Genomic DNA, 25190 nt, shown 5'->3' on the forward strand with positions numbered 1-25190 from the left:
CTTTTGGCCCATCAGGCCAGAACCGAGGCGACTTCACGGCTAATTCCAGCCATTAGATCCAGCTTAGGGGAGATTCATACCGATCCTCTTAGAATTAATGAAGCATTTGCTAAATTTTATGCTGAGCTATACGCTTCCGATTGTCCTCCCACTGCAGATGACATGTTCCGTAGTATGACGTTTCCCCGAATTGACGATGAAGCCACGAGAGTCTTAGGTGGTCCCATAACTGTCACTGAGGTCCAAGCAGCCATCACATCGCTGCAAAGCGGAAAGTCGCCCAGCCCTGACGGCTTCACTGTAGAATATTACAAAGCTTTCTCTGCTCTCCTCGCACCAGTCCTGAGAGATATGTACAATGAGGCGTTTTTACATCGTCGCCTACCGCCCACCTTGTCGTGGGCTACTATCTCCCTAATTCTTAAAAAGGAGAAAGATCCCCTGCTTTGTAGTAGCTATAGACCAATTTCACTCTTGAATGTGGACCTCAAAATCCTCTCTAAAGTTCTTGCGCTCCGTCTTCAACAAGTGATGCCCTTTATTATCTCATTAGATCAAACAGGGTTTATGCCAGGCCGACAGTCCTCCCACAATACTAGGCGTCTCCTTAACATCATCCATTCACCAAGTAGTGAGACCCTGGAGATAGTGGTCTCCCTCGACGCCGAAAAAGCTTTCGACAGGGTCGAGTGGAAGTACCTATACGAGGCGATGGACAGGTTTGGCCTCGGTAACAGTTTCATTCATTGGGTCAGCCTATTATACTCGTCCCCGGTGGCCTCAGTACAAACAAACGACACACTGTCGCCCCACTTCCCCCTTCGGAGAGGTACCAGGCAGGGTTGCCCGTTATCACCACTTCTGTTTGCTGTCGCGATAGAACCCTTGGCGGTTTGGTTACGCTCAGAGAAGGGCTTTAAAGGTATCACACGGTTTGACACAATTCATAAAGTCTCATTGTATGCGGATGACCTGCTCCTGTACATCTCGAATCCAGTCAGCTCTCTCCCTGTGATTATGAATATTTTAGAACGGTTTGGGGTGTACTCTGGTTATAAACTTAACTACCAAAAAAGTGAACTATTACCAATTAACTCATTGGCTAAACAGCTCCCTCGCTCTTTAACCTCATTCAAATGGGCGGAGGACGGATTTCGCTACCTCGGCGTTTTTATCACAATACATTTGATATGTTCCGCACAAACTTCCTGCCTCTGGTTGAGAAAGCTGAAAGAGACTTTGACCGCTGGTCAGTCTTACCGTTATCCCTCGCGGCCCGGATAAATCTGGTCAAGATGGTCGTCCTACCCAAATTCCTGTACCTTTTCCAGCATGTTCCTATATTTATCACTAAATCTTTTTTTGATAAATTAGAAAGGAGAATATCTGAATTTTTATGGGGTAGCAAACCGGCCAGAATTCGAAAGACGCTAATACAGTCTCCTAAGAGTGATGGCGGTTTGGCACTTCCTGACTTTAGGCGATACTACTGGGCTGCTAATTTGCAAAAAATCCTGTACTGGATGAATGATGATTGCGACCACCTACCGACCTGGGTACACATGGAAAAGGCGAGTTCACATCTCCCATTGCGGTCTGTCCTATGCTCTCAACTCCCCATTTCTATAACATCTGCGGGAGCAGGCCCAATTGCATCCCTCTCGCTCAAGATATGGAGTCAATTTAGGAAAAACTTTGGTTTACAAGGCCCTTCCATCTTGACCCCACTGCTTAAAAATCACATCTTTAAACCTTCAAGTACAGACTCCGCATTCAAAACCTGGCATAGTAATGGCATCAGTAGTATCAAAAACCTATACAAGGATGGTATTTTTTCGTCTTTTGCGGAGCTTTCGTACAACTATAGCCTCCCAAACTCACACCTTTTTCGTTTTTTCCAGATTAGGAATTTTGTGAAGAAGATATTCCCCCATTTCCCAAATCGTCCCCCTGAAACCCTGACCGATTCCATCCTAGCTCTAGATCCCAACCGGAAGAAATGCATCTCTTTTTTGTACAACTTGTTAGGGTCGGTTATATTGAAACCTTATACCTCATTAAAAGCTGCGTGGGAGGGCGAGCTGAATACGAAACTAACAGACCAGCAATGGGACTCTGCCTTGGATTTGATCCATTCTTCCTCCATATGTGCCCGTCATGGCCTAATCCAATGCAAAGTCCTTCACAAAGTCCACTACACAAACGCAAGATTATCTAGAATATACCCCGCTGTTAAAGACACCTGCAACAGATGCAATCAATCCCCTGCCAACCATAGTCATATGTTTTGGTCTTGCCCTAAGCTAGCAACCTTTTGGAGGAGTGCTTTCGACGTGCTAAGCAGAGCCTATGGCCAGACTATTCCTCCAAACCCACTGTCAGCTATTTTTGGTATTCCCCCCCAACACCAACCTCTCTGTTGCGTTGAAGCGGGACCTGGCTTTTACAACCCTGTTAGCCCGGAGACTGATTTTGCTTAACTGGAGACTTACCTGTCCCCCGACACACGCCCGCTGGATCAAGGAGGTGCTCTACAACTTAAAGCTTGAAAAACTTAGGTTCTCTCTCAAAGGCTCTACCAAGACATTCCTAGATACATGGAACCCTTTCCTGGAACTTGTTAACTCTCTTAACTTGTTTCCGGACTCGGAAGAGGACTGAGTGCCCTCTATCACAGCTCTGTCTTATTGCAGCTGCTATCCCCTCAAGTAGTTGAGGCAGGTACAATAACAACATTTAAGACATTTGGACAGGTGCATAGATAGTGAAGGTTTGGAAGGATAGGGGCCTAATGCTGGCAAATCAGACTCACTCAGAATGACATCTTGGACAGCGTGGATGAGTTAGGCCAAAGGGCCTGTCTCTGTTACTCTATGACTAAGTGCACCATGCTGATTAGAGATTCCTGATCTGCAATGAATTTGTCTAACCCCTGACCACAATGAACTATTGCAATCACTTATGGCTAGTTTCCCCCTCCTACCCCACATTGGTAGGTGTTGGTCATGATGAGCTTCTACTGACTTCCACTGAAAAGTGCCCAGAATTCACTCAGATATTGACATTAACCATGGCTCACCTCTGAATTAAGAGTTTGAGTCAAGTCCTGATTCAGAGACTTGAGTACAAAATTTAAGATAGAGACTTCAGTGCAATGATGTGGGAGTGCTGGATATCTGGTGGTGGAATCCCATTTGGATTGATGTGTTACACTGTTTCAAAGCAAAGGGGGTTTTCAGCGATGTCAGAGTCTCCATTTATCCCTCAATAAACATAATTCAGACAAATGATGTGGTTATTCTCTCCCCAATTTGTGGGACATTTGTACATACGTTGGCCGCCAAGTTTCCTATGTTAGAACAGTAACTACATTTTGAGACGACTTCTCTGGCTGTAAAGTGTACCAGGAAAGATGTTATATATATTTAGACTTCCTTGAAACGAGAGCAGGCAGTGGTGACACTCAGCCGGCCAAAACTCAATGTCTGAACTTCACACAAAGAACTGTTTTTAAAGGTACTCAGTAAGAGGAAGACATCCCCTCCTTCTCCTTCTCCTTCTCCTTCTCCCCCCCCCCCCCCCCCCCCCACCCCGAAGGAAGACACAGCATGTTTTAAAGTAAAGTATGGAACTATACATTAGCATAATGATTCTGTAACCAATATACTGAATCATTAATTTGGAAACGAGAGGCAGCCTCTCATATGTTCACATGGCTCAGAACTTAGATTCCTGGTTGCCATTTCCATTTTAAATGAAGTTATCAAAGTCTTAATAAATATTGGCAGTCTCTTATGTTGAGACTCAAAGCCATCACTTGTCACTTTTACATTCCAACCAAAGTTCATGGTACCCATACTTTTGTTAATTGATTCACGTGGTGTAAATGACAAGACCAGTTTATTTTCTTATTGCCATTGAACCAGAGTGGCTTAATCAGCTATTTTGGGATGCAGTTGAGAGTGAGCCCACATTGCTATTGGCCTAGTTACAAAGGGGTCCATACAAGGGAAGGAAAAGTTTTGCTTTCTCAAAACAGTTAACCAACTGGAGTTTAGAAATTGGAGTTTAAGGGTGGCACAGTAGCACAGGGTGGAGCTGCTGCCTCACAGCGCCAGTGATCCAGGTTTGATCCGGTGCCGTCTGCGCAGATTTTGTACGCTCTTCCTGTAACCGTATGGGTTTTCTCCGGTTTCCTACATTCGAAAGACATGCAGGTTTATAAGTTAATTGGCTTCTGTAAATTGTCCTTGGTGTGTAGTACATAGAACTAGTGCACTGGTGATCGATGGTCGGCATGGACTCAGTGGGCCGAAGGGCCTGTTTCCACGCTGTATCTCGAAACTAAAATATGAATTCATTACTGAAGAGCAGTCCAGTTCCTGAATTAATTACATACCCGATTCCATCCTAGGTTTGAACTCGTGACTAGTTTAATAACCAAAGGTTATGCTGAAGAGAAACTAGTTGCAATGATATTCACAGGCACTCAATATTGGAATGTACATGCGAGTTTAATAAACCATATATCCAACAACCATCTCCCCACCAGAAACATAACCAGCATGCAACCATACTCAGATTGATTCTGAAATCCTGATGCAGCCGAGACTGACAATGCAATTAAACCAGAGTATCCGATATCCAAATCGTTGTAAAAATCATATTAACATAAAATTTGAGGTAAAAATCAATTTTAATTGAAATTTGCCCCAAAACAATTTTGCTTTAAAAAAAAAAGATGATTCAAATATCTATTTTGAAAAAAGTAGCAAGATTTGCTTTTAACAGGAACAACCTGAAGCAGGTCAGAAAACGAGATTAACCATCACAGCGTGTTTGTTTAAAAAGTTAAACATCCCGCCTTGCTCATTTACAATATGTAAATACTTCGGGCAGAGTAGTCAGGAGCAATACACGACTCCTTAACAGGTGCAAAGGGGTAACTTAGAAAAGATTTGTTGTCCAAAATCACACAAAAAGTGTTTAACAATCACAAGCCACCAGACTATGATTCAGGCTGGTTATTCTAACTGTAAACGCAGGTCTCCTTTTCGGCTTTCTGTTCCCTGTTTTTCTGCTCTTGAAATGCATCTCCAGTACCCATGACATGTGGCTCCAATTCCTGCTCGTCTTCTTCAGCTTTCTTGTCAAGTTCCTTTTCTTCCAGTCGCTCTTTTGAACCCACATGGCCATCAATTTTAGAGGGAGGAGAGCAGGTTCCTTTTATTGATTTCTCCTCAACATCATTTTTTGTTACCTCTTGCAGGTTGTATTTGCGGAAAAGTAAATAATCTCGGACTACACTCACACAGCACACACCTTTGATTATCTCCACTATGATGGTGTATTCAGGATGACCAAGATCAACTTTGTTTTCAGCATTCAAATTTACTACTACTCCTGAAAAATGAGAAACCAAGTCAGTAATTCCTTCCAAACATGCAAAAGAAAAATGGGGAAAACACTGGCTGATCACTAACAAATATAGATTGCATGTTCTAGAACAAGCTGTACAAGCAAAGAACTGCAGATGCTGGTTTATACCAAAGACACAGTGTTGGAGTAACTCAGCGGGTCAGGCAGCATCTCTGGAGAAAAAGAGACGCCCCAGAGTTGCTGCCTGATCCCCTGAATGACTCCAACACCATGATGCCTATCTTAAATTTTAGCTTCAATTTGAAAAATACCTTCCACAAAGCAAAGCTGTCCCAAGCCACTTCATATGGGCAGTGGCGCAACTGTAGAGTGCTGCTCAGTTAAATCCAAACCTCTGGTACCACCTATTTGGAGTTTGCATCCTCTCCCCTGCAACTATGTGGGATTTCTAGGGAAAATTATTGGGGAATGGGAATGCTCGTATTAAGTACTGCATAGACTCGAACATTAAGTACTGTTGATAAACAAGAGTCATGGTCCACTGAAAGTAGCAATACAGTCGACAGGCCAGCAATGGCAGCATTTAAGGGTGGTATCTTATGCTGCAAACTCACAAAACACTGGTTAGAACACAATTTCCATTTTCTCTACAATTCTGGGAGCCACACTAAAGGAAGGATGGGGGAGATGTGGTTATGCTGGAGTGAGTACATAGGAGATTCACCAGAATGTGGCCTGGTCTGGAGAACCTTGGAGAATTTAATAACCATTCTTCCATCTTCATTTTACGTGCACCACAATATTAGTTTGCACCCTTTAAATGTTTAGAATGGAGTGCAAGAAAGAGCACCTCTGTGGCATCACTGGGACCAAATTATTGGATTAAAAATGCAGAGTTCACATTGCACCATGGCAGACTTCTTTAGTCAGAGGGAAGTGAACCTGTGAAATTAATTGCTACAGAAATTTTGTTCAGACCGTAAGGTCTGAATGACAATAAAAGTATTCTATTCAATTCAATACAGACGGCTGTGGAGGTCACGTCATTGGAACTTAAAATTAAACTAATCCAGAACTTTTAAGAAACCTAGCCAGTGGTAAAGTGGTTTTGTTTTATGTGAGGGGTGGGGGAAGGCGCCAGGGGGAACTTTTTTTTCCAATGGGTGCCTGTGGATTTCGCCATCGAGGCGCTCGCAGTCTCGGGTACAGACCGATGTCGGGAAGCTCCATACGACGCAGAAGGTTCGACCAGCCCGACCCGGGGTCAGATCGCCCGGCACGGGAAGCTGATATCCCCCCTCATGCACCCCGCATGCAGGAGTTTGATCGGCCCGACGCGGAGGGCACGACCGCCGGCTACGGGAGCCAAGATCGTCCCATCAGCGGAAGGCTCGAGGCCCCCAACCGCAGGAGTACAAAGAAGGGAAGACATTTAACTTTTTTTCGCCTTCCATCACAGTGAGGAATGTGGACGAGTGACTATGGTGGATGTTCATGTTAAAATGTATTTTGTGTGTTTTGTTGCTTTTTAATGGTATGACCGTATGGCAAATCAAATTCCTCGTATGTTGCAAAACATACTTGGCTAATAAAGTTTGATTATGATCATGAATATGACAAAGTGTGTTTTAAAAATACCATTTGGTTCAGTAACATTCTACTGGAAGGATGTCTGCTTATATACAATTCCAGATGCACTAATGTGGTTCATTCTTAAATGCTCCCTGAAATGGCCAACTCAGTTGAAAGGCAATTGGAGGTGGGTGATTAAATTTGGCTTTGCTAATGATGCACAGGTCATAATATAAATAAATGAACAAATAACTGATTGAGAATATTGCAATGCTGGAGATAAATATCCTGTCATCGACTCACCATGACATCCTATCTGTTTAGAATTAAGAAGCAATAATGGTGCAAATACACTACTGGTACTATTCTACGACCTAAGGACTGAATGGGAGGATACTAAGAAGCAAGTTACCTGGGAAATTGCAGAGGATATGCCAAACAATAGGGCAAAGAGACTTTACCGATCCAAACAAAGACTGGGATAGATGGAGGGGAAAGGAGTGTCTGACGTTTGTTCAGCAGAACTTTCTTCCTCATTCATTTCTGGCACAACAAAACATTAATAGACTTTGTTCTGGGAAAAGAGCCAGACTAACTGGAGCAAGTGTCAGTGGGGCAACATCTAGCAAACAGTATCAAAAGGTTTAGAATAGCAATGGAAGAGGATATAGAGGACTCCAAGGTAAACTGGTGAGTTGGAGAAGAGCCAAGTTCAATAGGACGAGAACAAGTCTGGCTTTGGTAAATTGGAATCAAAGTTTGGCAGGCAAAACTGTTGTTTCACAATGGGAGGCCTTTCAAGTAGAAATGTTTCAGTTACAGTTGAGATACATTCCCATGAAGGACAAGAGTAGGGAAATTAAAACCCATGCTCTCTGTCTGACCAGAAAGGCAGAGAAAAATTAAGCAGGAAAGAAACATGAAAGATGCCAGGTTTTTATACATACAAGAACCAGAATGATTGAAAAAGTTCAGAGGCAAAGTAAAAAAAGGAAATAAGGGAGGCAACAAGAATAGAAAGCAACGGCGGCACAGCAGTAGAGTTGCTGCCTTACAGCAAATACAGCGCCGGAGACCCGGGTTCGATCCAGACTACTGTACGGAGTTTGTACGTTCTCCCCGTGACCTGCATGGATTTTCTTGGGGATCTTCGGTTTCCTCCCACACTCAAAGACGTACAGATTTGTAGGTTAATTGGCTTGGTAAATGTAAAAATAAATTGTCACTAGTGTGTGTAGGATAGTGTTAATATGCAGGGATCGCTGGTCGGCACGGACCCGGTAGGCTGAAGGGCCTGTTTCCACTCTGTATCTCTCAACTAATCAGAAGTCTGACAGCTGATATAAAAAGGGAATCCAAAAATATTCTCTCGGCATGTGAACAGGAAAAAGATTATAAAAAGAGAGATGAAAGTGAACAGAGACGAGAAAGGAAAGTCACTCATGGAGACAAAGGGCACAGTTGAGGTAACGAATTAGTTCTTCACATCAATCTTCACTAAGGAAGATGTCGCTGTTGACGCTAGTAAAGGTAGATGAAATTGAGCTTCTGGATGGGTTAAAAAAAAAATTTTTTAAAGATAAATGTATCAGGAAGAAAGCTGCATTTAAAGTGGACAAATTACCTGATCGAGATGGGATTGTTGGGGGATTTAAGAGAGAAGATTGCAGAAGCCATGTTCAGAACCTTCTAAACATTTATTGAGCCAGTGGGACTGGAAAAACAACAAATATGTATTCTTGTTCATGGAGAGAATAATATAGTATCTAGGTTTACCAAGGAAAGTTCTGGAAACAATATTTAGTAGAAGCAATAATCATCTGGACAAGTATGATTTGATCACAGAAAGCCAGTGTGAATTTGTTAAAAAGGTAATTTTATCATATTAACTTGATAGTTATTTAAATAACTGAAGAGGAAGGGAGGGGAAAATATCCGCATAGGGTATATATGGATTTCTAAAAAGGAACAGGCTGTAATCCAACTCCATGATTACTAGACAACAAAACGCACAAAAGCATTTACAGGGTAACAGAGTTTTAGGACTTTGTCCAGAAAGCTGCAATGAAAAAAGGCTTATTCAAAAATAAAACTGACTGTATTCAAAAAATGCCACAAGTCTTACCATATACAGTGCCCTCCATTATGTTTGGGACAAAGACCCATCATTTATTTATTTGCCTCTATACTCCACAATTCGAGATTTGTAATAGAAAAAAATCACATGTGATTAAAGTGCACATTGTCAGATTTTATTAGAGAGTATTTTTATACACTTTTGGTTTACCATGTAGAAATTACAGCTGTGTTTATACATAATCCCCCATTTCAGGGCACCATAATGTTTGGGACACCTGGCTTCACAGGTGTCTATAACTGCTCAGGTGTTTTTAAATGCCACCTTAATGCAGGTATAAGAGAGCTCTCAGCACCCAGTCTTTCCTCCAGTTCTTCGATCACATTTGGATTTTTTTTTTTGCTGTTTATCAACATGAGGACCAAAGTTATGCCAATGAAAGTCAAAGAAGCCATTATGAGACTGAGAAACAAGAATAAAACTGTTAGCGACATCAGCCAAACTTTAGGCTTACCAAAATCAACTGTTTGGAACATCATTAAGAAGAAAAAGAGCACTGGTGAGCTTACTAATTGCAAAGGGACTGGCAGGCCAAGGAAGAGCTCCACAGCTAATGACAGAAGAATTATCTTTATAATAAAGAAAAATCCCCAAACACCTGTCCGACCGATCAGAAACACTCTTCAGAAGTCAGGTGTGGATTTGTCAATGATCACAGTCCACAGAAGACTTCATGAACAGAAATACAGAGGTGACACTGCAAGATGCAAACCACTAGTTAGCCGCAAAAACAGGATGTCCAGTTTATAGTTTGCCAAGAAGTACTTAAAAGAGCAACCACAGTTCTGGAAAAAGGTCTTGTGGACAGATGAGACGAAGATTAACTTATATCAGAGTGATGGCAAGAGCAAAGTATGGAGGAGAGAAGGAACTGCCCAAGATCCAAAGCATACCACCTCATCTGTGAAACAGTGGTGGGGGTGTTATGGCCTGGGAATTTGCTGAAGGTACTGGTTTACCTATCTTCATTGATGATACAACTGCTGATGGTAGTAGCATAATGAATTCTGAAGTGTATCGACATCCTATCTGCTCAAGTTCAAACAAATGCTTCAAAACTCATTATCCGGCATTTCATTTTACAACAAGACAATGAGCCCAAACATTGCTAAAACAACAAAGGAGTTTTTCCAAAGCTAAAAAATGGTCAATTCTTGAGTGGTCAAGTCAATCACCCGATCTGAACCCAATTGAGCATGCCTTTTATATGCTGAAGAGAAAACTGAAAGGGACTCTAGCCCCCAAAATAAGCATAAGCTAAAGATGGCTACAATACAAGCCTGGCAGAGTATCACCAGAGAAGACACCCAGCAACTGGAGATGTCCATGAATCGCAGACTTCAAGCAGTCATTGCTTGGAAAGGATATGCACAAAATACTAAACATGACTATTTTCATTTACATGACATTGCGGTGTCCCAAACATTATGGTGCCCTAAAATGGGGGGGGACTATGTATAAATACCGCTGTAATTTCTACATGGTGAAATCAAAATGTATAAAAATGGCCTTTATTAAAATGTGACAATGTGCAGTTTAACCACATGTGATTTATTTTTTTTATATTACAAATCTCAAATTCTGGAGTACAAAGGCAAATAAATACATGATGGGTCTTTGTCTCAAACATTATGGAGGGCACTGTATGAAAAAGGCAACATCTTGTCTACATAGTTGGTTCTAATGTCAGATTTCATCTTTATTTAAAACCAGCTTTGAAATAGCTGCAGAGTGATGCAGCAAGGAGAGCTACTGTCTCACAGCCTCCGAGGCCCAAGTTCAACCCTAACCTTGGAAGTTTGTGTGAAGTTTGCACGCTCTCCCTCCGAGTGCATGTTTTTTCCCGGTGCTCCGGTTTCCTCCCACATCCAAAAACGTGTGGTCTGTAGGCAAATTGACGTCTGCAAATTGCCCATAGTGCTTTGGGAATGGATGCAAACGTAGGATAACATAGAACAATCTTTCAACCAATCAAAATATAGAAAGAATTTAGATTTACCTGCCAGGGCCTTGATGACATCATCTCTGCTCATGTGACTGTTATTCCTAGCTTTATAAACAATCTGGAAAGTAGCCTTATTGGGATCTTTGAACCAGGGTTCCAGGAAAGTCTCAAAGTACTTTGGGATCTCCTCCATGAAAGCCTTGCAGGACCCAGACACTGGCAACATCCGCAGAATAGCTCTGGTTTTCTTCTTCTTGGTGGTATGTAGATCCTTCAAAATGTAATGAGCTAATTTGTCCGGTTCTGTTTTTGAGTTAAAAAAAAGGGGCGTTTTAGATTCACAAAATTACCAAGTTCATGCTTTCATATCACACATATCCTATCTGTTCAGAGTGCTGATTTCAAATAAATAACATGCTAATAAAATGTTGAGCTTATATCTTTGCTTTACACACACTAAGTAGAATATCTCAAATCAGAAGAGCAAAAGTGGCAACAAAGTACCAGAGAAGTTATGAGAATCAAACTTCAGAAGTAAGATTCAATGCTCACATCATTACATAATGTGTTCAGCTGACACAATAAATTACAGATCTCTAACCCATGCAATTTTTTATATCACTGAATTCACCCATTTCCATTTGCAAAGCTAAATACTCTCTGGGATCCTTCTTACCACAGTCCTGAACCCATCTCTCTGTTAAGTTTAAAACAAAGTGCTGGAGGAACTCAGTGGGTTAGACGGTATTGTGGAGGGAAATCGATAGATGACCTTCCAAAACAGTACTGATCACCAAATCCCAGTTCCACTCACCAATCGCATTCCCATGTACACGGGACTAGACTAGACACCAAATCGACTCTCTCTCCTTTACAGTATCCTGGACCCAGGCCCAGTCCTTATGCCCCTGTCCCACTTAGGAACCCTGAACGGAAACCTCTGGAGACTTTGCGCCCCACCCAAGGTTTCCGTGTGGTTCCTGGAGGTTTTTGTCAGTCTCCCTACCTGCTTCCACTACCTGCAACCTCCGGCAACCACCTGCAACCTCCGGGAACCGCACGGAAACCTTGGGTGGGGCACAAAGTCTCCAGAGGTTTCCGTTCAGGTTTCCTAAGTGGGACAGGGGTATTACTTCCCAATTTCCCTTGAGCACTTTTCAATGGTATGGCAAAGGAAAGTATGTAATGTTCATTCACTGGTATCAATTCCTCAGGCACTGCTAAACCTTGCTGCCTAGGCCCATAACGAAAACAACCCTTAGCTCCTCTGACCCCCCTCCAGAGCACCGATGAACTTCTAGTCCGCTGTATTTATACTCATATATTGCATAAGAAGTTTTTATGCTCCACATCAGCCTCTGGCCAATTACTATAATAAGTTCATAAGTTAATTTATTGTCAGACACCTTTTTTTGGTGTAGTGAAATTCACTGGCCAGGTCAGTCATACAATTTAAAAAGCACCAGACTCAAAAAAACACATTTTAACATAAGCATCCATCACAGTGACTCCTACACATTCCTCACTGTGATGGAAGGCGAAAAAAAAGTTCAAATCTCTTCCCTTCTTTGCTCCCCCGCGGTCGGGGGCCTCGAGCCCTCCATTGACGGGCCGATCTTGACTCCCGTAGCCGGCGGTGTTTTGGCCCTCCGCATCGGGGCGATCAGCTCCTGCATCGGGGGGATGTCAGCTCCCCCGCGTCGGGCGATCGAATCCCGCGTCGGGGCTGGTCAAGCCCCTGCATTGTTGGAGCTCCTGACTAGCGTCTCCCGAGACTGCGAGCTCTCGATGTAAAGTCCGCAGGCCGCAGGTGAAGCGATCCCAGGAAAGGGATCGACTCCGATGTTAAGTCCACGCCCCGCGGTGGGGCTCAAAGTCCCTCCGAGGAGGCCTCCAGCTCCATCGATGGTAGGCCGCAGAGCGACCGGAGATGCCACCCGGAAAACAATCCAGCAAGGTAAGAAACTGAAAAGGTTTCCCCGGACCCCCACATAAAACAAACCAGAGAATTTACACAGACATCAAATTCCAATCGCCATCCTGACTAAATAATCTTTCCACATTTCCCCTTTACTTCTTTGACTAATTGCTGTAAATCTATGCCCCATATTTATTGAACACTGTCAATAAGAGACTTGATTCGTAAGTTTGGAGATTACACTAAAATAGGTGGTTTCCTAGATAGTGAAGAGGCTTATCAAAAACTAGATCAGGATCTTGATCAGCTGGGCAAGTGGGTTGAAGATTAATGGAGTTCAATGCTGGCAAGTGTGAGGTGTTGCATTTTGTGAAGTCAAACCAAGACAGAACGATCGCAGCAAATGGTAGAGTCCTGGGAAGTGTTGTAAAACATAAGGATTTAGCAGTACAAGTGCACAGCACCCTGTAAATGCCACCACAGGTAGACAGGGTAGTAAAGAAAAGATTTACGAAGACGTTGCCAGAACTCGAGGACCTGAGCTATAGGGAGAGATTGGGAAACCCTGGACATTTTTCCTTGGCGTGGAGGAGGCTAAGGGGGTGATTTTATAGATGCGTATAAAATTATAAGGGGAATTGATAGAGTGAATGCACAGACTTTTACCCAGGGTAAGGGAATCAAGAACCAGAAGATTTAATGGGGACCTTAAAGTAACGTTTTCAAAGAGGGTGGTTGGTATATGGAAAGAGCTGACAGAGGAAGTAGTTGAGGCAGATAAGAACATTTTTTTACAGACACTTTGACAGATACATGAATAGGACAGGTTTTGAAGTATATGGACCATAGCAAGCAAATGGTAGTAGCTCAGATGGAGGATCGTGGTTCGTATGAACGAGTTGGGCCGAGTGGTCCGTTTCCGTAATGAACTACTTTGGCCATGACTCTGCTACGAGTTGTATTCCCCTTCAGGTTTATTTAGTAGGGAAGGGAAAAAAAGGGAAATTATTACAACATTCCTCTCACAGTTGGGACACAATTCAATCCAGAATTGAAAAGAAAATAACGTCACCGATGTTTTGAGTTCTGATGAAGACAACATTGTTGGCCCCACTGTCCAAAGCCTGGAATCGGCGGAGTTGCTTCTGTGTTGATGCACTGATCTGATTTACTTCCTTCTTCAGAGCAGCTTCGGCATCATCATCTTCCTCATCCTCACTGTTAGATTCCTCTACAAACTATGTAAAAACAAATGTAAAATCTGAATATTTTAAAAAGGTAAACCAAGATACTATGCTTCCTTTGCTACATAACACACTTATCCACAAACCCCCAAGTTCAGTACTCCATTACAGGAAAAAATGCTGTCCTATGCAAATTATATATTATCTGTTCACAACCAGGCCCACCATGAATACAAGTGTCTTACATTTGATAAGCTTTTGCTGTTTCCATTAATTACTTAGTCTACTACTCCCACATAAATAACTGACCAGCCCCTTGAAGAAGTTTTAAACAATAGTTTAAATGTTCCAGAAGGACCCCAAATTCATTGAATGAACATGGAAGTATCCACATGTCATATTGACTGGTTTCTTAACATATTTTTCAAATGAATGATTTCTGTTTTCCCTTCTGGACAGATATTAATTGCATTTTTAGATATTACCAGAATCAAGGGATGGGGGCAAAAGATCAATTGTGATCTTTTTGAATTGTGGAGCAGATATGAGGGACCATAGGTCTACTTTGCTTGCTTTCCATTTCTTGTTCTTAACAAACTTGGAATATAATTCCTATACATCACCAAACTACTTTGTGATAAATATGTTGCACAACGCATTTTAAAATGTATTAAAAGTTATGGGAAAGCATGGTTTATAAAATATTCAGCTCTGACCATCCCTTTTACAAAACATGGATCGCAAATAACCACCTTTGTTCACTCAGAAGTTGTTAAAATGACTGCACAATTGCTTCAATATTGCCAGCAACAAGAGCACCACGTAACACAACTTTTCACATTCAGATATTAGATAGCAGGACAATAGAAAACCAGATAGTCCGCAGTTATTGAAAATCCATTGGTTCGCCAATGGGAATGCATGACAGAGCCTTTTTAACATATTAAAGCCAAGACATACAGTAGGTACAAAATGTCTTAAATGATGTATTCACTGGAATTTGGAAGGATGAGAGGCAAAACATATAAAATTATTAAGGGATTGGACACACGAGATGAAGGAAACATGTTCCCGATATTGGGGGAGTCCAGAACCAGGGGCCACAGTTTAAGAATAGGGGGTAGGCCATTATGAACTGAGATGAGGGAAAACCTTTTCACACAGAGAGTTGTGAATTTGTGGAATTCTCTGCCACAGAAGGCAACGGAGGCAGATTCATTGGATGCATTTAAAAGAGAGTTAGGTAGAGCTCTTAGGGCTATTGGAATCAAGGGATATGGGGAGAAGACAAGAATGGGGTACTGATTGTGGATGATCAGCCATGATCACATTGAATGGTGGTGCTAGCTCGAAGGGCCGAACGGCCCACATTGGAAACCTATTGTCTATGTATCTATGTATTACAACATCAACCAACAGCATTGCTAACATCAAGTATTTAAAATCTAAACCAAGTGACAACATTTGCGATCAGTCGGCGCTTTAGAGTTCAGTTGAAACAATTATGGGAATCTAACAACCTAGTTTCTGTCTTGCTCCTCCCCACTCCATCAAAGCTGCGGTTATAAAGTCCAAACATATAAATATCAACCAATACTAACACAAAATCTCCAGACATATAATTCTTACATTTTCCAGTGCTGGAGTTACTGCTTTGAAAACTGCAACCAATGTGAAAGTATTTTTGGAAATATTTTGATTTTCTTCCAGACTGCTAATTCCAAATAGGAATGAAACAGAAAACAGTATAGGGAAGGTGGTGGTGATGTTATCTGATGGATAATACAGAGGCCTGGAGCCTGGATTTAGAGTTCAGAGACACCAGCTCAAAAGTAAGAATTGGAGAGGAAATCTAAAACGCAGTCAGTTAAATAAACCCAGCTAAAGACTGACCATTAGTTATGGTGAATCTTGAAATTACTGGATCATTGCATCTGGTTCACAAGAATCATAAAAAGTGTATAACACAGAAGCAGACACATTTGCCTCATCCTATAAATGTCAATAATTATAAAGCCTACCCAGCCTAATCTCACTTTCCAGAAATAAATCTTTAGACATCCAAGTACAAATACTGTTAAATGGGATGAGGTTTCCACCTCTTCCAGGCATTGAATTCGAAACTCTAACTATGCTGTAGACAAAAAAATAAGTCCAGTCAACTCTAATCCTTCTACTGATTACCATTGTAAACTCCTCTAGAAGAAATATGCCCTACTTGCTCTTTTAGGCCCTTCATACTTTTAGAAATCTTAATTAAAATTTCCTTTGGCCTTCCTTGTTCAGAAGGATAAAATTCTAGATTATCCAATCTTCCTCATGAATAAAGTTATCTATTCCTGACAATCTCCTTGTAAATCTCCTCTGCACCCCCTTGATGTAATTATATTTTCACTAATATAATGACTGGAACTATAAGCTGCAGCCTTACAAGTACTGTATTTAATTCTAACAAACTACCTCCTCCTGTGCTTCAGTGAAAGGAAAAGACACCATGAGTCTTTAATCATCTTTTGTAACTGTCCTGCCAACTTAGTGGGATACATGCTCCAAAGTTCCTCTGTTCTGCCATATACAGTGCAGTCAGAAAGTATTCAGACTCCTTCACTTTTTCTACATTTTGTTACGTTACAGCCTTATTTTAAAATGGATTAATTCTTTTTTTTAAATCATCAATCTACACACAATACCCCAGAATGAAGAAGCAAAACAGGCTTTTAGAAAATTTTGCAAATTAAAGAGAAATAACTGAAATATCATTTACAGGCCCTTTTGCTGTCCTATGACACTCAAAATTGAGCTTAGGTTCATCCTGTTTCCATTGATTATCCTTGAGATGTTTCTACAACTTGATTGGAGTCCACCAGTGGTAAATTAAATTGATTGGACATGATTTGGAAAGGCACATGCCTGTCTATAAAAGGTCCCACAGTTGACAGTGCATGTCAGAACAAAAACCAAGCCATGAAGACGAAGGAATTGCCCGTAGACCTCCGAGCCAGGATTGTGTCGAGACACAGATCTGGGGAAGGGTATAAAACAATTTCTGCAGCATTGCAGGTCCTGAAGAGCACAGTAGTCTCTGTCATTCTTAAATGGAAGAACTTTGGAACCACCAGGATTCTTCATAGAGCTGGCTGTCTGGCCAAACCGAGCAATCGGGGGGAGAAGGGCCTTGGTCAGGGAGGTCACTCTGACAGAGCTCCAGAGTTCCTCCCAGAGATGGGAGAACCTTCCAGAAACATAACTATATCTGCAGCACTCCACCAATCAGGCCTTTATAGTAGAGTGGCCAGACAGAAGCCACTCCTCAATAAAAGGCACATGAGAGCCTGCTTGAATTTGCCAAAAGGCACTTAAAGGACTCTCAGACCATGAAAAACAAGATTCTTTGGTCTGATAAAACCAAGATTGAACTCTTTGGCCAGAATGCCAAAGTCACGTCACGTCTGGAGGAAACCAGGCACCGCTCATCACCTGGTCAATACCATACCTACGGTGAAGCATGGTGGTGGCAGCGTCATACTGTGGGGATCTTTTTCAGCGGCAGGATTGAGGGAAAGATGAACGGAGCAAAGTACAGAGAGATCTTTGATGAAAACCAACTCCAGAGCGTTCTGGACCGCAGATTGGGGCGGAGGTTCACCTTCCAACAGGACAATGACCCTAAGCACAGAGCCAAGGCAATGCAGGAGTGGCTTTGTGACAAGTCTGTGAATGTCTTTGAATGGCCCAGCCAGAGCCTGAACTTGAACCTTATCGAACATCTCTGGAGGGACCTGAAAATAGCTGTGCATCGACACTCCCCATCCAACCTGACAGAGCTTGAGAGGATCTGCAGAGAAGAATGGAAAAAATTACCCAAATACAGGTGTGCCGAGCTTGGAGCATCATACCCAAGAAGACTTGAGGCTGTGGTCACTGCCAAACGCGCCTCAACAAAGTACTGAGTAAAGGGTCTGAATACTTATGTACATGTGATATTTCAATTATTTCTATTTAATTACTTAGCAAAATTTTCTAAACACCCGTTTTCGCTTTTTTTTATTATGGAGTATTGATGATAAAAAAAAGAATATATTCATTTTAGAATAAGGTTTTAGCGTAACAAAATGTGGAAAAATTCAAGGGGTCTGAATACTTTCTGAATCCGCTGTATCTCGGCATTACTCAATTACTATATATTCCCTTGCCTTGTGCATCCCCGCAAATGTATTAAATGCACTTCTCTCTATGTGCCTTTTATGGAAGGAAATTTGCCATCCAGACCTACTCTGTCCTGCATGTCATTTCACAGGGAGGGGGAGGGGGAGGGAAAACACATGCTGTCAACATTGACTCATCCCTAATTTCCCTTGAAGGGAGATTGGCATCAACTACACTGCCACAAATCACCGTGAGGAAGATATATCCTTCCTTTAAGTTTAATATTTTAGTAAAACAATAGTATAATTCAATGATTACCATTACTGACAATAATTATTCATTTGTTCTTTTTGTGTCTATCTTCAATTATTCATACCAAATATATATTTGATTCAAGTCATACAGCATCGACCCGGCAATTCCATGTGATTTCACCTTGCAAACCAGCCTACAATGAGGGTTCTTGTCAAAAAGGTCCATGTAGACAATGTTGACCACCCTGCCCACTTCAATGGAAACATCAAATCATTTAACTTAAATTGCCGGGTTGTTGTGCTTGGACTCAAACTGATACATCTCTATCATTATTCCAGCAATCTAACCAATCCAATAATTTAGAAACAAGGAATGGCAGATGCTGGTTAATACCCAAAAGGACACAAAGTTTTGGGTCCTGAAGAAGGGCGTCAACTCAAAACGTCACCTATCCATATTCTCCAGAGATGCTGCCTGACCTACTGTGTTACTCCAGCAGTTTGTGTCCTTTTGTACAATCCAATACCCTGTTGTGCTACCATTAGCAGCGACATTCACATACTGCATCTACAGTTCCTTATGTCTACATTTGCCTATATCACAGGCTTTACATGTATTGAATGTTGGGACAGCACATGCAGCATCATGTGTGCACATATCCACACTTTTTAGATGATGGGTGTGAGTAGGGTTGCCAACTTTCTCACTCCCAAATAAGGGACAAAAGGTCAAAATAAAGGACAAAATCCCAACGGCAATTCGTTGACTGACTCGGCCGTGGCTGGGTGAATGGCGAGTTAGCCCAGGTGTTGGACTGCACACAAAGCGCAGCCGACGGGCCAGCTGAAGAGTTTTGGCCCGGGCCGTGCGACATCGTATGCGAAGTCCGCCACCCCATCCAACTCATGAACCGATGATGAGCCATGAGAAGGAGGGGTGGTGGTGTCGGCGGTAAGCGAAGGTCCAACAGCTGGCCGGGCTGCCGACCGACGGGGCCACGGGCGAGGTGCTACTGCTGCACTCCATGGGCTGCACTACGTTGGGACAGGTGAGGCTGGACACGGCGCTCCGACCAGAGTCCCCTCAACCCAAGTAGTACCAGTCAAATACGGCACAAGGGCGGTCCCGTATGGGGCAAACCAATTTAGCCCAATATAGGGGGTGTCCGGCTAATACAGGACAGTTGGCAACCCTAGATGTGAGTGAGGCTTTATCTCAGTTTGCCCCATTTCAGCACCTTATGTATTGTGGCTGCCTCAGGACAATTTAAGGGACAATTAGGCAGAGGCAGTGACATTGTCAATGAATTAATGAACAAAGATAACGGAGTTGGATTTAGAGTTGCCTGTATGCCCACGGTGTCCCAACTCACAGCCACTACACATTCTGGCTGCATCGCACCTTTTCTGGGCCATATAGTTGGTCCGCATACTCATTCAACAAGCTGTACGCTTCTGCTGTGCATTTTCTCTCGTTCATGTTGCAGGTGATAAGCAGACCCTGCATCCCAGCTTCCAGCTCTCGACTCCCGCGGGACTTCTTGGCCGCATGGCGCAAGTATGAGCTCTTGGTTCTCTTCTTCGCTTTTGGATCGGCTGTGGTCATGGCTGTTTAAAACAGACAAAAAAAAAAGGCAGCTCTAATTTCAAGCAACTGCACAAACAAGATATTATAGTGCAAACTAGCTACAAATGCTTCCCTTAAATGCATTGCGCATAACATATGACATCTTATCTTACCGTTTACAATCTGAAGGGCTACTCTGCAGAACTCCTCCCTTTCGCATCATTAAACTGCGACACATCCAGACTAATACTGTACAGGGTCCTAATGCTGCCGGACCTATGGTCTCCTTTTGCCGCCTAGCAGCTACAATTTCGCAAATCACCGAGATTGGCATTTTCTGGATACAATTATAAAAACTGAAAGCAAAATAAAACCTGTCGTAAATGTTAGGTAGACAAAAATGCTGGAGAAACTCAGCGGGTGAGGCAGCATCCAGGGCGCGAAAGAATAGGCGACGTTTCCGGTCGAGACCCTTTTTCAGACTGTCTCCTTTCCCCACGTAAAATCAAGACATTCTGAAGAAGGGTCTCGACCCGAAACGTTACCCATTCCTTCTCTCCAGAGATGCTGCCTGTCCCGCGATACCTCACGACACGTGATAATAATAAACTTTAAACTAATGGAGAGTCTGCATTAAAAAAAATATGTGCATTCATATTCCTGCCTGAATTATGTAATCATTCAGTACATCTATGGTCACTTCAGAGACCATGGAGTCATTTTGGCCCGTCAAATATCTGCTAGTTTCCTTTACAGCAATCCCATTTGTCCTATTGCAAAAAACCCTGCTGGGGGAACTCAGTGGGTCAGGCAGCATCTGTGGAGGAGATGGACAGACAACGTTTTGGTGGAAGAAATGCGTTCACACTAGAGTGGAGGTGGGAGGTACACAAAATTGCTGGGGAAACTCAGCGGGTGCAGCAGCATCAATGGAGCGAAGGAAATAGGCGATGTTTCGGGCCGAAACCCTTCTTCAGACCCTTCTTCAGAGTGGAGGTGGGTACAGGTCCACCACCTATTTTCCGGCAACTGGTGGTCCGGCACCTCCTTTAAACTGGACAAAATTATGAGAGAGCACTTGAAATTCCCCCACCCTGCAGAAAATGTGGTGCCTGTGCCGGGTGAGGTGGCCAATCTCGACCTCATTTGGTCTTCTACGCCAATCAGCTGATCGGCAGATCTGTTCTCTTAGCCGACTTGATTGTGAGTTGATCCAGCTTTGTTCCATGCTAACCAGTCAGCGGTAAGACTGCATGATTATAATCATGATGGATTCTTGATCAGTACGGGTGTCAGAAGTTATGGGGAGAAGGCAGGAGAGTGGGGTTAGGAGGAAGAGATAGATCAGCCATGATTGAATGGGGAAGTTGAACTGGTGCTGAATGGCCTAATTCTGCTCCTATCACTGATGACCTTATGACTTCTGAGGCCGATCAGCAGGTCGAATTTGCCTTCTGCGTCCGGAGTTCTGGAACTCCGGCTCGGCCGGAGCTGGTGGATTCCATGGCCGATTTCCGAGACTGACTTTGCAGGCTGGTATGATGGCTCCTGGGTGGCCTAGGTGGACCATTCTGAGAGGGTTGCACTCCTCTTGGAGGTCGTGACCTCTGTTGGTTCGGCAAAATGGATAATCCCAAAAGGTTCTGGAACCAAGTGTGCCGGAAAATCGGTGGTGAGCCTACTTAACATTGAAGAATTCCATTCATTTCTCTCACATTTCTCCACCGCCCTAATCACTCTACTCCAGCCTCCCCCTCCGGATGTCCATCTCTCAAGTATGTCTCACATTTCCCTTTTATCCACCTCTTCCTGCCCCCTTCCACCCATGTTCCTTATTACATTTCACACCTCTTCTTTCCTTTTCTGACACCTTTTTGTCTCCAGCTCTAGCTTTTGTCACTTACTCCATCCATCAGTTTATCATCCCCCCCTCTCCCCTCTCCATCTATCACTTGCAAGGGTTTGGCCCAGGCCCTCCCCTTCTTTACAGCATTCTTCCCCATACTGCATCGGTTTGAAGAAGGTCCCGACCTACAACATCTTCTGCCTACTCCATCCACTGATCCTGCCTGACCCGCCGATCTCCTTCAACAGTTTATTTTGCTAAAAATTCCATTATCTGCAGCTTCCTGTGTTATAATTAGTCCTGCACCTCCCCCCCACCCCCACCCCATTATTGGAAGCCAAGTTGTTGTAACTGATTTTTGTCTTGCTAAATAGATGTTGCATTTATGATGTACTGTTAATGATCAACAATACTGGAATGGGAAATAGTTCACTCTCCTGGTATAGTTTAAGGGAGCTTTTCTTTAAACTTAACTTCAGTGTTCAAAGTACATAATTATCAGGTTGTACCAACTGTGAACGAACAGTGAAAAAAATGTTCCTCGTGCTTATCCTGATAATTAAATATATTATGGACTATACATCTAATTAAAACATAATGTGTAAAGTACATCCATGCACTTTTTCAACAATAACAACAATTTATTCTGAACTCTTTCATAAAGTGGGTAATTTTTGGTTCATTTTAATTAAAAGAATATTTAAATAAAAACAAGTATATATTTGTTCTATTAATTTCTTATAAATAGAAAATAAAATAAAATTGAACTCATCATATAGTTAAGAATGACAACATTCCAAATCCATGCATAAAAATGTAAACAAACTGGCCTAGATTTCACTGGTAAATAATTACGAATGAAATTGTCAGCAGATGCAAAAGCCAACAAATGTAGGGTTTCCACAGAAGTAGATGAGCATGGAAACTATAGACTTACTTGGTCATAGGTCATAGCTGGCCAGATGCTCTGAGCTGCACAACATAGAACAGCAGTACAGCACATGAACAGGCCTTTTGGCCCACAACATCAGTTCCAGTCATCATGTCAATTTAAAGTAATTCCATCTACTTGTATATGGTCTATTTCCTATCTGTTCATGTTCCTGTGTCCTACTGTAGCTGAACTTCCCAGGAAGTCCAGCCACCACTTTTAAACAAACTGATATCCCCAGAATTTATATATGAAAATCAGCGAGAAAATATGAGGTCCTAATTACAATGTTGGCAGGCCATTTGATTTGCATGCTCAATTATAATGTCTCAACACCTCAACACAAAGATTCTAACCTGAATTGTGTCACTGCAAAAGATTATCATGGATTATCAAGATCATACTCAAGAACATTTCCTAGGACGGCACAGTAGCGCAGCCATAGAGTCGCTGCCTAACAGAGCCCAGGTTCGATCCTGCCTTTGGGTATTATGGAGCTTGCACGTTCTCCCTGTGACAGTGTGGGTTTCTTCCAGGTTCTCCGGTTTCCTCCCACATTCCAAAAACGTGCGGGTTAGTCGGTTAATTATCTTCTGTAAATTGTCCCTAATTTGTAGGGTAGAACTAGTGTATGGGTGATTGTTGGTTGGTGTGGCCTTGGTGGGGGGCCTATTTTCACACTGTACCTCTAAACTATTCCATCTGTGCACCTCAGAACTGGAGCGGAAACACATCATCCAAATGAGAACAAAAACAAATTACTGAGGAAGTCAAAAGATCAAACAGGAGCTGTTGGGGTGGAAGAAGTGGAGTTGGGAGACAGAGTCAGTTGGATACAGGCAAAAAACAAAAAGGCAGATGGAGCCAGGTAAGGGGGATGGGAGGGTTAAGGTGGAGATAGCAGTAGATCGAAACAAGTACAGTGGCGCAGCGGTAGTGTAGGAGCAATTCATGCTTAGGCTAGTTACTGTTAGCATATTATGTTATTTTGTCTAGATATTTCTAGCAGTATTATTTTAAACACTTGGGGGTGGGCATTTGATACGTAGATGGGCGTGACATATATGATAGAGGGAGAGGGACTGACCAGATCAGACCAGTAACGGAATTGGAGAGAAAACAGCTCTTACCAGATAGTAAGAACGGAAAGCTACAATTTGTATAAGAATAAAGAGGATCTGGTATGTTCATTTTTTTGTTTGTAAAACTACTTCAATAAAGAACCACTGGAAATAACGACTGGAAGATCCGTTTTTTTTTTGTCTGCGTAAGATCCGTGTAGTAATGGCAACGGAAAGTTGGACATTGGAAAAGTTTGAAATTGCCATTACAGGTAGAGTTGCCAGACAGCGCCAGACACCAGTTAAAACTCGGTGGGCTCAAAACTAAAATGCCAGTAGGAATGCCAAAGAAAGGAATATGATGATTCCCATTAATAAAGATTAAACCAGATGGGGAGGGGATCTGATGGATGAAATATGTGGAGCCAGGAGAGGAGGGGATGGAAATGGGTGCTGGGGAGACCATGGAAGGGGTAATGGAAAGGTGACAAAAAAGGGAGGACTGGAAATGGATTGGAAGGAATGAGAGGGAAGAACATAGGAAGTAAGTGTTACCTGAAATTGGAAAATTCAATGTTCATACCATTACATGATAACCAGTTTGGTTTTAAAGCTAAACATGGCACTGACGTGCATATATGCCCTAAAGGAGATTGTAAACAAATATAGAGGCATAAACTCTTCAATTCTTATGTGCTTTATTGATGCTTCAAAAGCCTTTGATCGTGTTAATCACAGAAAGCCGTTTGTTAAAATGAGTCAAAGAGGGGTGCCTATATACATTGTGAGAATTTTGGCTTACTGGTATGCCCATCAGACTATGCAAATAAAATGGGGCAATAGGGTCTCAGCCCCATTTGGGCTTAGCAATGGTGTTAGACAAGGGGGAATTTTGGCCCCAGTCCTTTTATATTGATGATCTGTCCAAACAATTTGTAATACTGGGTGCACGATTGGTAATATTTTAGTGAACCATATGTATGCAGATGATCTTGTGGTCGTTAGTCCATCTAGCGCTGGTCTCCAGCGGCTTCTTACTATATGTTCTGTGTATGGTGTGGAACATGATATTAAATATAATGCTTGTAGGAGTGCTGATCTGATCTGTATTACCAATGAGGATAAATGTCTAAAATTTCCTGATTTTAAATTGTCTGACAATAATCTTAGTGTCTGTAATAAGGTAAAATACCTTGGACATTTTATTACAGAGCAAATGACAGATGATGAGGATATTTATAGGCAACGAC

The 25190-nt window shown here is 42.4% G+C and overlaps 1 protein-coding gene across 1 annotated transcript; it reads right to left on the minus strand.

Moving 5' to 3' along the window:
* Positions 1–4495: 4495 nt before the first annotated feature.
* Positions 4496–20465, minus strand: thumpd1 (THUMP domain containing 1). Its single transcript, XM_033040477.1, has 5 exons — positions 20276–20465; positions 19938–20143; positions 14024–14189; positions 11088–11336; positions 4496–5403 (listed from the first exon to the last, which is right to left on the minus strand). The coding sequence occupies exons 2-5, from the start codon at positions 20139–20141 to the stop codon at positions 5030–5032; spliced, it is 993 nt and encodes a 330-aa protein (XP_032896368.1). The 5' UTR covers positions 20142–20143; positions 20276–20465; the 3' UTR covers positions 4496–5029.
* Between the last annotated feature and the right edge of the window lie 4725 nt (positions 20466–25190).

Source organism: Amblyraja radiata, chromosome 22 (genome assembly GCF_010909765.2).
Source record: "Amblyraja radiata isolate CabotCenter1 chromosome 22, sAmbRad1.1.pri, whole genome shotgun sequence".
Classification (NCBI taxonomy): Eukaryota; Metazoa; Chordata; class Chondrichthyes; order Rajiformes; family Rajidae; genus Amblyraja; species Amblyraja radiata.

Excerpts from the sequence above, each read along its gene's own strand:
- thumpd1 (XM_033040477.1), bottom strand. The coding sequence starts at position 20,141 with ATGACCACAGCCGATCCAAAAGCGAAGAAGAGAACCAAGAGCTCATAC. Across the intron at positions 14,190-19,937 it reads AACTATATGGCCCAGAAAAG|TTTGTAGAGGAATCTAACAG; the intron begins GTGCGATGCAGC and ends GTTTTTACATAG. Across the intron at positions 5,404-11,087 it reads TGTCATCAAGGCCCTGGCAG|GAGTAGTAGTAAATTTGAAT; the intron begins GTAAATCTAAAT and ends CTCATTTTTCAG.